The following is a 14,197-nucleotide window of genomic DNA, read 5'->3' as shown; positions in this document are numbered from 1 at the left end:
CAAAATATTTCTTCAATAACAAAACTTGAGGAAAGTCCACATCTTCTCTATGAAACAAGATGTCTTATATGATAGTTTGTAAGACTTTCCAGTAGGTATGTTCCTGTCCTCCCCCCCCCCCCCCCCCCCCCTTTACTCCCTGCACCGCAATGGTACCTGGTACCTTGGTTCACAGTGCTGGTATAAATACAGTAAATAGTTATGGCAATAATAATCACATTTTCTGTGGCAAACAACAGCAGAAGCACAGAAAATAAGAAATCTAATATGGAGGACACAAGCTAAATTTACACATTTTGTCCATTTCTCTAATAATCATGGATGTCATGAAATGATTCTAAATTATCTCTCTAAATCCTATATAGATAGCTGTCTTTGACAGTGTAATCTTGGCACTGCATAGTGAATCTCAGACACAGTATCCCAGGGCTTGGCTTCTTTATTATGTTACATGCTGAGTGCAACCACAGCTCAGTGCACATCCAAGAACAACATTTTTTCAGGTTGCTTCAGTCCTTGAATTCTGCACCCTGTATCCATGTACATGGAGTCTCATGTTGTACAGCAGCAGCACAACATTGACAGGCACCATATGAAGAGGGTGAAAGATCAGTCCTGAATTTTCAGGATGTTCTTCTTTTCGAGGTCCTCCATTTCTTTGACCAGCGATGCAACATTGTATCTCAGCTCATGGAACTTTGAGACTGGCAACTGCAGAGGGACAAGAGCATGTTCGTACACAACTGACTCTCAACTTTGTTTAAAAGAAATGAACTAGAGGCAAAGTGTCCTCAAACATATACATCAATTTATTGACAACAAAAAGATGTGTACAACAATTGGTGAAATACTGAACAAAACTGAACATTCTGTTCAAATGTTACAAATTTTAAAGTATACCATTTAATACCATAAGCCGCCTCCTATGGATGTCTGAAGAGTACAATGACATCACGAATTATACAAAGAATATTATGTACATGTGACTTTGCATAAAAAGTCCAGACTCACTATACTGAGATATGTTAAGGGAAATATTATTCCCATTGCCTTCTGGAGGAGATAGGTTAAGTGCTCTTTCGAGCTGGAAAAATGTTCACATTATGAATCCTATTGATTTCATTACTTTCTGATTTATGTTCACTCTTATGGCATTTAAAAAGTTTTGTTTGTTTGACTTCACTCTATCATGAAAATCAACTTAAACATGGCATGGTTTTTCATCTTCACTATTTTCTGTTCATAAGTAACAAATTTCCTACAAAATAGCTATGCCCTTCTCTTTATGTCACATTTTGTCAGGTTAAAAACTTTAAACTATTAACCTTACTACCCTGAACAAAGAAGAGCTGCTATGTACAACAAATGCTTCTTACCTCGAATGTGTGTTTGCTGCCATCACTAAGACTCATTTCTGCCATGATGGTGGGTTCTAGTGATCTGCTCAGAGCACTGCAAGGATATCAAAGACAATATTCATCATTGGCTAATGAGTCACATTACCTTGTGATATGACTATATGCTTTATTTTGGTACATTCTTTGTTTCATCTCATTTTTCCCCCTTTGTCTATGAGCATGGTTGCCACCTATTCACAAATTCTTCCAGAGGTTGGTATCATCCATCTGTTTCCTGAAAAAAAAATTGCGAAAAAGGCCACTTCCTGCAATTTTCATCCTGATTTTGGTGAGACATGAAGAAGAAGTAAAAAATTTCAATGGTACGAGTATTGACTCTCTGATACAATGGTCCTCTATGTTATGCCCTACTAAAAGTACAGTGTGATATGCCTCCACACAAATGGGGATGGTATCATTTCATTTTCATTTCATTTCAATTTATTTTCATATTACTCACATATATCACAATAAAGTATATAAATACAAAAATTATACAAAACATGATTTAGATGAGACTTCATCAGAATGTACAGAAGTTTGATTTGGTATAAACATGAGGTCTGTATGCATGCGAATTAAACTGTGGTCATAATGCGAAAAAAATATGATGGGGCCTGTGTAAAAGCATTAGCTTGTACAGCCGCAGGTCCCGTGAGTAATCAGATTAGGGGAAGTTTAAAGTACGGATGTTTTTTAAGACCAACTATATCTGGGGAAACCGATTAAAACAAACAAAACAAAAAATCCAATTGAATATATGTCACTAAATAAAAATACAAAAAACAGAAAGGTCACATGTTGCAGCAGTGAACAACAACTGCAGAGATTCAAAGGGTGTGTTGCAGAGTATAGAAAATGGCGTAACTGTATGTCATAAATACATAAGTAGAAGGTGGAATAATGAGATTTGTAGTGAATGTAAACAATACCGAAAGCAATGTTAGCTCAGGTGGCCCTACTGGGTCTTGAACCCTTGAACTTGTGATTGTAAGAGAGCATTGCTACCAACTGAGCCAGCTTGCTGCCCTACCCTGGGCTTACTGGGATATAGTCTGGATACAGGTACATTTGAAGGATAGTGGAAAGACATGCTTTACATTTTCAGCTTGGCAACTAAGAAAGATATTTACAGGGGTGGATCCAGGAATTCTGTAAAGGGGGGGGGGGGGGGGGGGGGCATGACTAATATTTCTGGTGGCACTTCCGGGTTTCATTTCATGTTTTTTCTTTTTATTTCTTTTGTTTTTCACGAAAAATAAAGGGGGGCGTGCGCCAGTTGCGCCCCCCTCTGGATCCGCCACTGTATTTAGACTAGTCTGCAGGACAAATTTTAATAGCCAATCCCTTATTTGTAATTAGTATATGTAACAAACCTTTGCTATGCATTCCCAATACTCTATGTACACTCAGCAAAAAAAGAAAGTAAACACCTTTTTGAGGTCATATTTTTCATAGAAGATCTTTATGAAAATCAATGTATTATATACCATATTAAAGGTAATTTAATTGGCTATTAAGCTAATAGGTTAATTAAAAACAAAACTTTACGTATGAGTGAGCACATTCGTTTTTGTCCTCTAAGGCACAAAATTAAAAATTGCAAAAATTGACATGTTCTCTTACATTTGCAAATGCCCTTCACGATAACATTGACAACAAAAGACCAATTTAACACAATGAGAGACATGAATGAAATAGGAAAAATAAGTTTTTGTTCTCTTTATCTCTTTATAACCTCTAAGAAAAACAAAGTGGGAAACTAAAGGGGAAAATAAGAATTTTCTGTCAAGTCAAACTTCAAATGACATAGGGAATGATAAGCATAAAGATGATTAAATGAGCAGAATTTCTTTATCTATTTCTTTTAATCTAGTGATATAAGAATCCATGTGGCAATTTCAAGGACCAAACATTGTTTACAATTTCCTAATTTGAAAAAAAAGCTCAAATTTCTACCAATTTTGTTGATTTTTACATCTTCTCTTATTTCATTTGAATTTAGATTTGACATAAGATGCTTTATTTTCCTCCAATATTTTTAGAATTCATTGAGCTTTTGGGCTTTAAAGACATCATAGGATTCATAGATTTATTTTGCAACTTAATTCATGTTTCTTTTTGTGTGAAATTTGTTGTTTGTTCTTATTGTTTTATGGAAGAGCACATACGCATGAATGACAACTTGTTCAGTCTTGCAATTTTTACTTTTATGCCCTGGAAGAGAAAAACAAGGGTGTTCACTCATGCGTAAAGTTTCCCTTTTTGTTGACCTGCCAGGTTGATAGCCAATTAAATTACCTTCAATATAGTATATAATACATTAGCTTTCAGCCAAATATTCTATGAGAAATCTAAACTTGAAAAAGCGTTTACTTTCTTTTTTTGCTGAGTGTATTATTAGTATTATACCACTGGATATGCCATTAATATGTTTCAGGTAAGTTTAAGAAGCCCCTTTAATAGGATGCTTATTTGTCAGGTAGATCACCTTGTGGAGATAGCAACATCCACCCGCCATCTGAAGTTATCAAGTCTGGGGAAGCGGGAATGTCCCTTGCTCAGTGCATCCTCTACAGCTGTCCTCCTAAAGATAAAAAACAGCAACAGACTTTGTGAGTGGCTGACTGACTGAATGTGATTGATTTCAAGCAGTCTCACATGGCTCAATATCAATCTATGGATGTACAATGTGCCTGAACACACTTCCGTTTTGATGAATCCTCATTGACAGGTCCTATTCTGCGCTATACATGTTTTACATTTATCAAGAACAATAATAATGATATGAAAGATAAGACTGATAACGATGACAATGGCGGTCATAATAATGATTAGATTGATAATAGTGATAATTAAGATGATAGCAATAATAATGATCATGATACCAATTTTTGCCAAACCCATAATTATGATAATCATCATCGTTATCATCACCACCATCACCACAAGTCTAAATACCAAGAGTAACAGAAATAGAAACAGAATTAAATGACATCTTCTAAACAATGAATATCACACTTACTTTGGTCCATAAACTGCACTTGCTAAATCTGCTACAAAGTCCTGAGGGATCCTGGGGACAAAGTGAATATAAGTAAATAAGTACTTACAAAAAATTGTAAGTACATACTTGACCTCCACAGGCACTTGGATTCTTATTCATATTCCTTGTATATGTGAGAACTTTTATATTTATGAAACATAAATGTGGCACATGGTTAAATTTGAACATGACACCAAGTTAGGACTACAAAATTGTGGCTAACCAGTGAATTGCTGATGAATATAACAATAGGTATGGCCTAATCTTTAATCTCAATCAGTATGGTATATGGGAGGGGGGGGGGATCCATACACTTATGCCACATGTCTATAAAAGATTTTTTTTTTCCCTACTTGTTTTAGTGTTACATGATTCAGAGCCCCGTTACATTTCTGTTAGTTTGTGTTATGTCAGACTTTCGTATCAAAGGATTGACAGTTGACAAAATTTTCTTTCAACAACATCATGGTCCTTGGTCTTGTAACTTGGTTATCATTTCAACAAAGACACATTTTTCATGTGCAAGCATAGAACATCATGTCACTCATACTAGGTATTGCCCAAACAGAAAATATATCAATTTTCTCTAAATTAATCATGGTACACTTTGTACCTTCATAAATCACACTCTTATCTACAAGAAATTTCATTAATTAGTGTTAGTAACACCTGAACAATTCATGACAAAATATGTTCAAGGAGAAACAAACAAACAAAAAATCTCTTGCGGCAAAATTAATCACTTGCAGTACTCACTTGAGTTCTGTTAAATCAGCTTTGAAAACCTGCAGTCAACATGGAAGAAAAGAAAAATCTGAATTATCCTTCACTGTTTGGTGAATGATAGCAGTCTGTAAATACTCTTCACCCTCTTTACATTTTTTTACATCAATCATTACTAATGGCAGCTGAACTAATTTCCAGTGGTGCCTCAAATCTATTGCACCAGTATCAAGAATTTTAAGAAGACTTTACTAAATTTGATAATATCCATTCTAATTTTCTGTCAAATACCACAAGGCAACTGAACAGCAGAATATAGTGACGTTGAGTGACATAATTTACAGCATTTCATGAAACAAAAATTGTTGTTTGGCATCTTGAGGTGATTCAATTTACAAAATTTCAATATAGATATGAAAATTCAATCATCTAACATCATCATCATCATCACCACCATGATTTTTTATCTTTATCTTTTTAATTCTAAATATAAGATCTGGCCTGAAGCTGAATATATTTTTCACCAAGTGATTTAAACTTTTATATTTTGGAATTTTGATAGAACAGTTGACTTCATATCCAAAGATTACTGGGTCATCCACTGTTCATCAGTTTCTATCATAGTACAGGAAACCTGCCAAATTGCTTGATCAACCTGACTAACCAAACTTGCACAATGAGTCACAATGCTTCACTTTTTGCTTTCTTCAGGCCATTATTCTCATATTTTTTTCACATTTGTCTTGTAACCATCTTTTCTCTAAACTATACCAAAATCCACAACACTTTTCTTTCCTTAATCATCCTCATTATCTCAACAAAAAGATCCTTCCTGCCCAATACCCAGTTACTATCAACATGAGTTTGCTTATCTACCAAATCTTTTTATTGCTTATTACAAGTTAATACCACTTACCTCTTTCTTCAGAGATGTCTGGGGCTGTCTGTATGCAGCTCGTAGGAGTGACAGAACGCCCGAAAAGACAACAGCAAGAGACTCACAAGACTGACCACACTCATTGGACAAATTTGGGAAGAAGTCCTCTCCAACTGCAACACCCTCAAAGGACGACACAGCAGCTATGTGCATCAAGAGTGAGAGATATGATTGAAAGTGTAGACTCTGTACAGTATTTTACCTGTTAAAGATGTATTGGAGTAACCGCTTTAGGTGCATTTCACAGAGTGAAACCATGAATCAAAGTATCATGATATAACTAAATGTAGCAAAAAAAAACAAACAAACTGTTGAAAACTGCTTATCCAATAGTGGCGAGCCCTGAGCTTATGCTCAGGCCCCTTTTGACTCCATTTGATATAACTAATATTCACTATGATGCTTTATACAGAGCATTATATTTGTAACTTATGTCTGACCATTAGAGAGGCAATTTAGATGAGAACTGCAGTATCGACTGTCGCAAAGTAACAACTGTACACACAAATTTGTTATTACAAACTTGGAGAAAAAAGTCTACCATCTCAAAATCAATGCAAACTCATATTAGAGCAGCACAGTGGAACCTTGTCACGTTAACATGTTCTACTCATAATATCTGAACCAGTAGAGGGCTGTCACATATCAACATTTCATGGTGATGCATAAGGGTAATGCAAAAAGAATTGTTTGGGATTTTAGAACTCACCTCAACTAAAGTCTCTTGAAGGAGATTTGGCAACATAAGATACTATGAACTTCCTTAAAATCTAAACCATCAATTGTAAAATGAAAAACATGGGTTCTTGAATTATTTTCCAAAGCAAAAAGATGTCTCAGAACTCCCGTTTATTGATCAAGATATTTCTTACATGATGGGTTTGTTGCCAATGTTGGGGTAGTGCAGTGCCTAGACAGAAAGATCCGTCTGTCCGGAGGACTCTTTTATATTTTGCCATTAACGCTGTCCTCCGTAGGGGATCCGTGAAGCCAGACGTAGTCTCCGCGGAACATTCCCCGACGGACAGATACAGACCGATCTTTCGGTCAATGCAGTGCCAGGCATTGTGGCATTAACATAGGGGCAAGTCCAAGATAACGCGCACGTTACGTATGGGACATTCAGAGACTTTTATGACCTGAAAAATAGTGTTAATGGCCTTTGATCAAATTGAACTTTTTCATGGTGATTGATATCTAGGAGAAGTATAATCATGTAAAAAATGGAGAAAAATGACCTTCACAATTATATTTTAGAAGAGAAAATATGCGCCGTTACGTATGGGACCAGAAAAATTTTGTTTTTTTGAACATTTTTTTCAACCTGAAAACTCTCTGAAAGTATTTTATTCTACAACTTGTAACTCACTGTGATGAAAGCCACAACACTCAAGATTACGAGAGGTAAGTTTCATGTCATGAGGCAAAAAGCTCTAATTACAGGTTCTAATTAAAGACAGACATGACGTGTTACGTATGGGACAGTTACGTATGGGACACTTTGTCCCCCATTCGTTTAGTGTGGGGAGAACCATGTTTATGGGTATTTTGCATAATTATTGAAGTAAAATCAGTTGAAACTACTCAAATACTGATCCAGATTGTCAAGGAAACAATATTCCCCAAATATTTACCATCATAATTACATTCAATCATATTTTTATATTTTTTTGACCAACCTGAGTATGCATGCCCTTTGTCCCCCATTCATTTAGTGTGTGGAGAACCATGTTTATGGGTATTTTGCAAAATAATTTTGCAAAATACCAATAAACAAATTTTTGCATAATTATTGAGGTAGAATCAGTTGAAATTACTCAAACACTGATCCAGATTGTCAAGGGAACAATATTCCCCAAATATTTACAATCATAATCTTTAATCATATTCTCTATTTTTATGACCAATTTTTAGTAATGACTATCCTACTACTCAATAATTATGCCAAAAAAAAAGTATGTATGCCCTGTATTTTTATCAGGATAGTCGCTACTAAAAATTGAATAGTAAAGTGTTTACTTCCATTGATGAAGGACAGTTTGCCATTCAGTTTCAATAAAAAACAACTTGACACAAGAAATATCAATCTTGATAAAGATGCAATACCTGCTGCGTGGAACCCCAGTAATCGTGTAGATGATGTCTGTCTAGCAGTCAGGTCATTGATTTGAGTCACATCTCAGTATGTATACCCATGATTTTTGTCGTGGCTACTATTGAAAACTGAATACGGACAATTTGTTTATCACTTGCAATTAAAAAAAAAAATGATACAAAAAACACTAATTTGAAGTAACATCTTCATAATCATCACATACATGTGTTATACAATGCAGCTACAACGTAGCTAGAGCTCTACATTGAGTGGTGAACATTACCCAATATACTAGTAGCTGAACTGCAATTTTTCAATCTGCTTGCGTATAACATTCGGTTTCAGTACCCTTTAAATCAGAGGTCTCTACTTAAAGGGACTGTATAGTTCTGGTTCAGATGGGAATTCTGATTTCAACTTTTACAAGATACATGTAATTAGCACTTCTTTTAAATACCATACAATTCTAAGAGGAATTCAAAGTTAACATGACAAAAATCTGTTTTGAAATGGCTGAGATATCCAGAAACGTGGTGTCCTAACAAAAGTTGGGTCACATTTATTATTAGGACCACTTCATTTTACTTTGTATTTGTTTGTTTTTTGATATCTCAGCCATTTCAAATTGGATCTCCATCAAATAAACTTTGAATTCCTCTACTCTGAGATTTGTATGCTCTTGAATAATTCATATAATTGGTTTCCAATCATCTTGTAAAATGTTGAAAACTGAATCCCCATTTCTACAAAAACTATACCACCCCTTTAATGCTGATTTTCACACATGTATTTTGCCATCTCTCCCTCCCCCTTTCTAAAAATTGTTCAGTCAAGTACATGTATTGTTTCAAGTGTCTATAACTAAAAAGTAGCTGCAAAGTTGGGATGCTTTTTTCAGGATGATTGACCATTTGTGTACTGAGAGATCCTCCCAGCTAGCTACATGCATTCACATGCAATATGTATGAGGATGTCCCATACGTAACGCATTTGTCCCATACGTAACATTATTTAATTCCCTCATAAAAAATATTTCTTTTATTATTTTTTCTTCTTTCTATGGTATTTAACTTCTCTAAACAATAAATTAGAACTTTCCCGAAGGGCATTCAAATAACCTTAGAAATTTCAGAGAAAACCTAAAAAAATGACCTCAATTTGTTACGTATGGGACATCTCATGATAGGACACGAGCTAATTTGCATAATCATTCGCATAATCCCTAAATTTTCATACCAAGTTAAACTACTTGATGAACTTCTTAAATGTCCACATATTAATCAAATATCGATTGCTTTCCTTTGAATAAATATGAATTTTATAAATGTCCCATACGTAACGCTGTATTTCACATTTATGCAAATGAAGCCCTTGAAATTTGCATAAATTTACATATCATTTTTTCCTCCATGGAAATCAAAACTTCAACTCATAAGCTTCAAAATGATACCAAACATGTCAATATTGAGCAAAGATGAAATTTTGCCTTCTGAGGGGACCTTATCTTGGACATGCCCATAGATAGATGTTGCGTTGCACTGTAATAATGTATCATACCATTATGGATTGTTGACACTGTGCCTATATTCCAATTTCATCGACATGTTTATACCGTTAAAGGACAAGTTCACCTTCATAAACATAAGGATTGAGAAAATGCAACAATATTAGTAGAACACATCAGTGAAAGTTTGAGGAAAATTGGACAATCGATGCAAAAGTTATGAATTTTTTAAATTTTTGTTTTGGAACCGCTGGATGAGGAGACTACTACAGCTTGTGAGTCATATGCGTACAACAGTATAAAGAAAATGTTAAAGAAAATTCAACGTATTTTCACTTTTTTCACATAATAAAAGAGCACTTGACTTGCCTCTTTCTAAAGGCAGGGGGAATAATATTACCCATAACATGTGTCGGTAACGAGTCAGGGGAATGTGTACTTTTTTCAAAAGATGGAATTTTGTGAAATTCTCTTTATATTTTCCTTATATTGTTGTACGCATGTGACATCTTAGTTATTCATACACTGCAGTAGTCTTCTCATCCAGCGGGTACTGCACAAAAACTTCAAAAATTCATAACTTTTGAACGGATTGTCTGATTTTCCTCAAACTTTCAATGATGTGTTCTACTAATATTGCTACATTCTCTCAATCCTTATGTTTATGAAGGTGAACTTGTCCTTTAAGCATAAGGCATTTACACTATCAGACTAGAGTGTTCTAACTGGGGTGGTATTCTGAGGTCGTAATTAAGTCTGTAATTAACTTCGTGATTAAGTCGTGAAGTTAATAGGCCCTTAATCATGGGCAAAATCGGTATTCTGAGGACGTAATTAAGGTATGATTAAGTCCCCTGTAATTATCTTAGGTCCCTCCCATCTAATTGTTATTCCATCCAATCAGACGCGTTGTTAGAAGCCAAAATGATGATTACACGCGCAAATATGCCCTCAATGCGCGCTCCTCCACGCCCCCTGTAATTACAACCCAAGAGCTCCGTGCACATACTCCGGTATTTGATTACAACCCCTCACTTACGCACGCGAAGATCTCAACCTCTTTGCTCACATAAAATGACAAAATTCCTCGAAGATCGGCTATATTTCTTTTTTTCTCTGAATTCTACGGATACCATGATAACAAGATTCAACCGTTCCTCGGTTACCGAAGACGGTAAGCATCGTTGTGGCAGAGAAAACACGATGTAATGCATGATATCGGAGTAGTTAATGACACTCTTTGGTATCATTAAGTTTTCCATTAACTTTCATACTTAATTACACCCTCAGAATACCGATTCGTAATTAACTCTGTCAGAGGTGCACGCGCATTGATACGCGCAAACGCGTAGGTCCTTCCCGCCAAAACGCTTGTTGCTATGGTAGTTAATATACCCCCTACTTAATCATGCTCTCAGAATACCAATTCGGTAATTAAGTGCTAATCAGACACTTAATAAGCTCTCAGAATACGGCCCCAGGTCTGTCTTCCGCAATTCCGTCGACAGAGCAAAATAAAACCAACCACACAAATTATGACACAGGTGGGACTAAGCGCATATGGCGATGAACGTAGGCGACTATGTATGACCGTGATTACCTTTTAATAGTTCTCGAAACGTTGACTTATCTGTACTTTTCAATAATTTCACCATGGACTTGATTTCGTGCGGTACTTTAGCTCCGACAAAGAGAGTTCTATCACCACTTAAGCCGCCCGCAGTTCCAGCACGGAGCGCCATCGTAGCATCACAGGGCCAGGGCAGGGATGTATCGTGGGATTGAAAGGGGTGGTGGTGGTGATCACAGGATTCTGTCTGTGTGTGTGTACGTGTGAGTGATATAGATACGAGTGTGTGCAAATGGTGGTGGTGGTGGTGGCATGGTGGGGGGGGGGGGGGGGGGGGGGGGGGATGGCGTGCCGGGGGTGGGGTGCGCAGTGCTGATAGTAGGTCACTGCACTCTACTACCAGTACTACACCTGTCAGATGCAGCTTATTCTATGAACATCTACATTGTATTGTGGATGAAACGGGGAGATAGGGGTGTCTCTCGCCCATGTAATGAGCACAGAGACGGTACGTACCGTAAGGAAAGTTGGTGGGTCAGCTTATCAGGTGGAAGAAAAAAAAAAAACAATTCCTGTTTAAAGGACAAGTTCACTTTCATAGACATGTGGGTTGAGTGAATGCAGCAATTTTAGTAGAGCACATCATTGACAGTTTGAGGAAAATCGGACAATCTGTTCAAAAGTTATGAATTTTTGAAGTTTCTGCTCACCCAAGGCTGGTTGAGAAGACTACTATAGCTTGTGATGTCACATGAGTACAAGGATATAAAGAAAGAATAAAGAAAATTCAACATATTCTCACTTTTCTCGCATAACAAAAGAACACTTGACTTCTTTCTTTCAGAAGGCAGGGGGAATAATATTACCCTTAACATATGTCAGTAATAAGTGGAGAAAATGTGCACTTAATTCAAAAAGTAAAGTTTTGTGAAATTCTCTTTTTATTTTCTTTATATGGTTGTACGCATATGACATCATACACTATAGTAGTCTTCTCATCCAGCAGTGACTACCCAGATACTTTAAAAATTCATAACTTTTGAACGGATTGTCCGATTTCCCCCAAACTTTCACTGATGTGTTCTACTAATATTGCTACATTCACTCAATCCACATGTATATGAAGGTGGACTTGTCCTTTAAATGACAATTTTGGTCTGCATGTCTCTTGAGGACAGAACTAAGTACTTGTATAATTGCAGAGTAAATTTGCATCAGTCTTAATCTGAAAGTTATGTAGACTAATGGCGCACAAGGGTTTGTTTGTGTGTGTGTGTGTGTGTGTGCGTGTGTGATTTTTTTTTTAATGGGCATCTCTCTGAACACACAACGAAAGATGCAATTGTTCTTTACAGCAGTTTCCATATACTAGAGTACCTCTAGTGCACACTAGATTTGTTTGCTTGACATGATATATTATACTCTGTACGATCATACTTCAGGGCAGAATTTAAATATTGTAGTAGTTGTCATTCTGAAACACATTAATCTTGCTGTTTATATAGTTTTCCTTTTGTTGATAAAAACAGCTGCTCCTAAGTACTTGTTCTAGAAGATACACACGAACATGCACCCACACACACACGCACGCACACACCAACAAACATGCCCATTGAAAAATGATCACTTCCATTTGAAAACTCTGGCTTCCAAGTTTAAAGAGTAATCTACCCCATAGGAAAGATAGAAAGAGACTGAGAGAAGGGGGGGTGAGGAAGGGAGAGAGAGAATCAGTGGGTGCAGAAATAAAGTAAAAAAGTATAAAGAAGTAAAGTTTGAGGAAAATTGGACACAGACTTACTTTTTCAAGTTTTGGGTAAAATAAAAATAAAGAAGTAAAAGAAGTAAAGTTTGAGGAAAATTGGACACAGACTAACTTTTTCAAGTTTTGGGTAAATCTATTACGGGATAAGAAGGCTATAGCGTTTTATATCACAAGTGGTATAAAGAAAATATAAGGAAAATTTCACATTCTAATTGTTCTAGCATAATGAAAGAGAAGTTGAAGTAACTCCTTCAGAAGGCAGGGGGAATGATATTACCTGTAATGTGATTGAGTCTGTAAATTTAAGTTAATGGAATGTGTACTTCATTTGAAAAAATGAAAGTTTGCGGGCAAGGTATTACAGGCCAACAGTGTAAGAGAGTGCTGTGCTGATTGGGGCTGCTCTCATCCCATTCTGTGAAATTAACTTTTTACAGCTATCTCTCAGTGTCTACTGGATACAGGACCCAATTTCACTCTCGATAGAAATAGAGGGGAGCGATAGAGGGAAATATAGAGGGAAAGAGGGGAGATAGATAGATAAATATACATAGACAGATATGTAATAATAGAGACAGATAGATAGATATATAGATATATAAATAGATGGATGGATGGATAGTCAGAGAGACAGATAGACAGATAGAAAGATACAGATAGACAGCTGGACAGACAGGATATAAATATATGTTTATATATAATGAATGCATTGTTATAGGATGGTGCAACTGAAAACTGTTTCCTCTCAGGCTAATCACAACACATGCAACAGCTTGACTGTGGAGAGTATGTCATTCAAAAAGTCTGTGCTCAGCATTGTTTTGTATGTCAAAGTAGTGTCTTGATTAATTCCTGGGTTGCACAGAGTTGATCCCCACTAGCCAAGGATCCATTACAGCAAATAGTTTGATATGTAGAGCACAGAATATTCTTTCTGTAGATAGACAATTTAAATTTGTTGAGGATTCCCTTTGTAAAGTTGTTCGTGTAAATTATACAATTATTACTGTACTCTTTGTTAACACAATTCGATTTGCACTGCAAGAATTAAAAATAATGGACAGGGCAAGTGTGTGTCATTATCATACTCAAATTCAACAGCACCATGAGTGAGAATGTCAGGCATTTACAGAATTTATTTTAGGTTATTTTTTTCCCCA

General features: G+C 36.1%; 1 protein-coding gene across 1 annotated transcript; it reads right to left on the bottom strand.

The window, feature by feature from the left end:
* Positions 1 to 209: 209 nt before the first annotated feature.
* LOC139721573 (COMM domain-containing protein 5-like) lies at positions 210 to 11,451 on the bottom strand. Its single transcript, XM_071632905.1, has 7 exons — positions 11,303 to 11,451; positions 6,083 to 6,246; positions 5,200 to 5,228; positions 4,423 to 4,473; positions 3,889 to 3,984; positions 1,377 to 1,452; positions 210 to 711 (listed from the first exon to the last, which is right to left on the bottom strand). Exons 1-7 carry the CDS (start codon positions 11,442 to 11,444, stop codon positions 610 to 612), a joined length of 660 nt encoding a protein of 219 aa, XP_071489006.1. The 5' UTR covers positions 11,445 to 11,451; the 3' UTR covers positions 210 to 609.
* Between the last annotated feature and the right edge of the window lie 2,746 nt (positions 11,452 to 14,197).

This window comes from Diadema antillarum, unplaced genomic scaffold (assembly GCF_040938485.1).
Source record: "Diadema antillarum isolate AM-2024a unplaced genomic scaffold, OU_Dant_1.0 scf00000146, whole genome shotgun sequence".
NCBI lineage: Eukaryota > Metazoa > Echinodermata > Echinoidea > Diadematoida > Diadematidae > Diadema > Diadema antillarum.
Note: the sequence above shows the minus strand (reverse complement) of the source record. Positions and strands in the feature narration are given on the sequence as shown.

Coding starts and splice junctions, on each gene's coding strand:
- LOC139721573 (XM_071632905.1), bottom strand. CDS start 11,444: ATGGCGCTCCGTGCTGGAACTGCGGGCGGCTTAAGTGGTGATAGAACT. Junction 1,453..3,888: donor GATGTTGCTATCTCCACAAG/GTGATCTACCTG, acceptor ATATCCTTGCAG/TGCTCTGAGCAGATCACTAG. Junction 712..1,376: donor GCAGCAAACACACATTCGAG/GTAAGAAGCATT, acceptor GTCCCTCTGCAG/TTGCCAGTCTCAAAGTTCCA.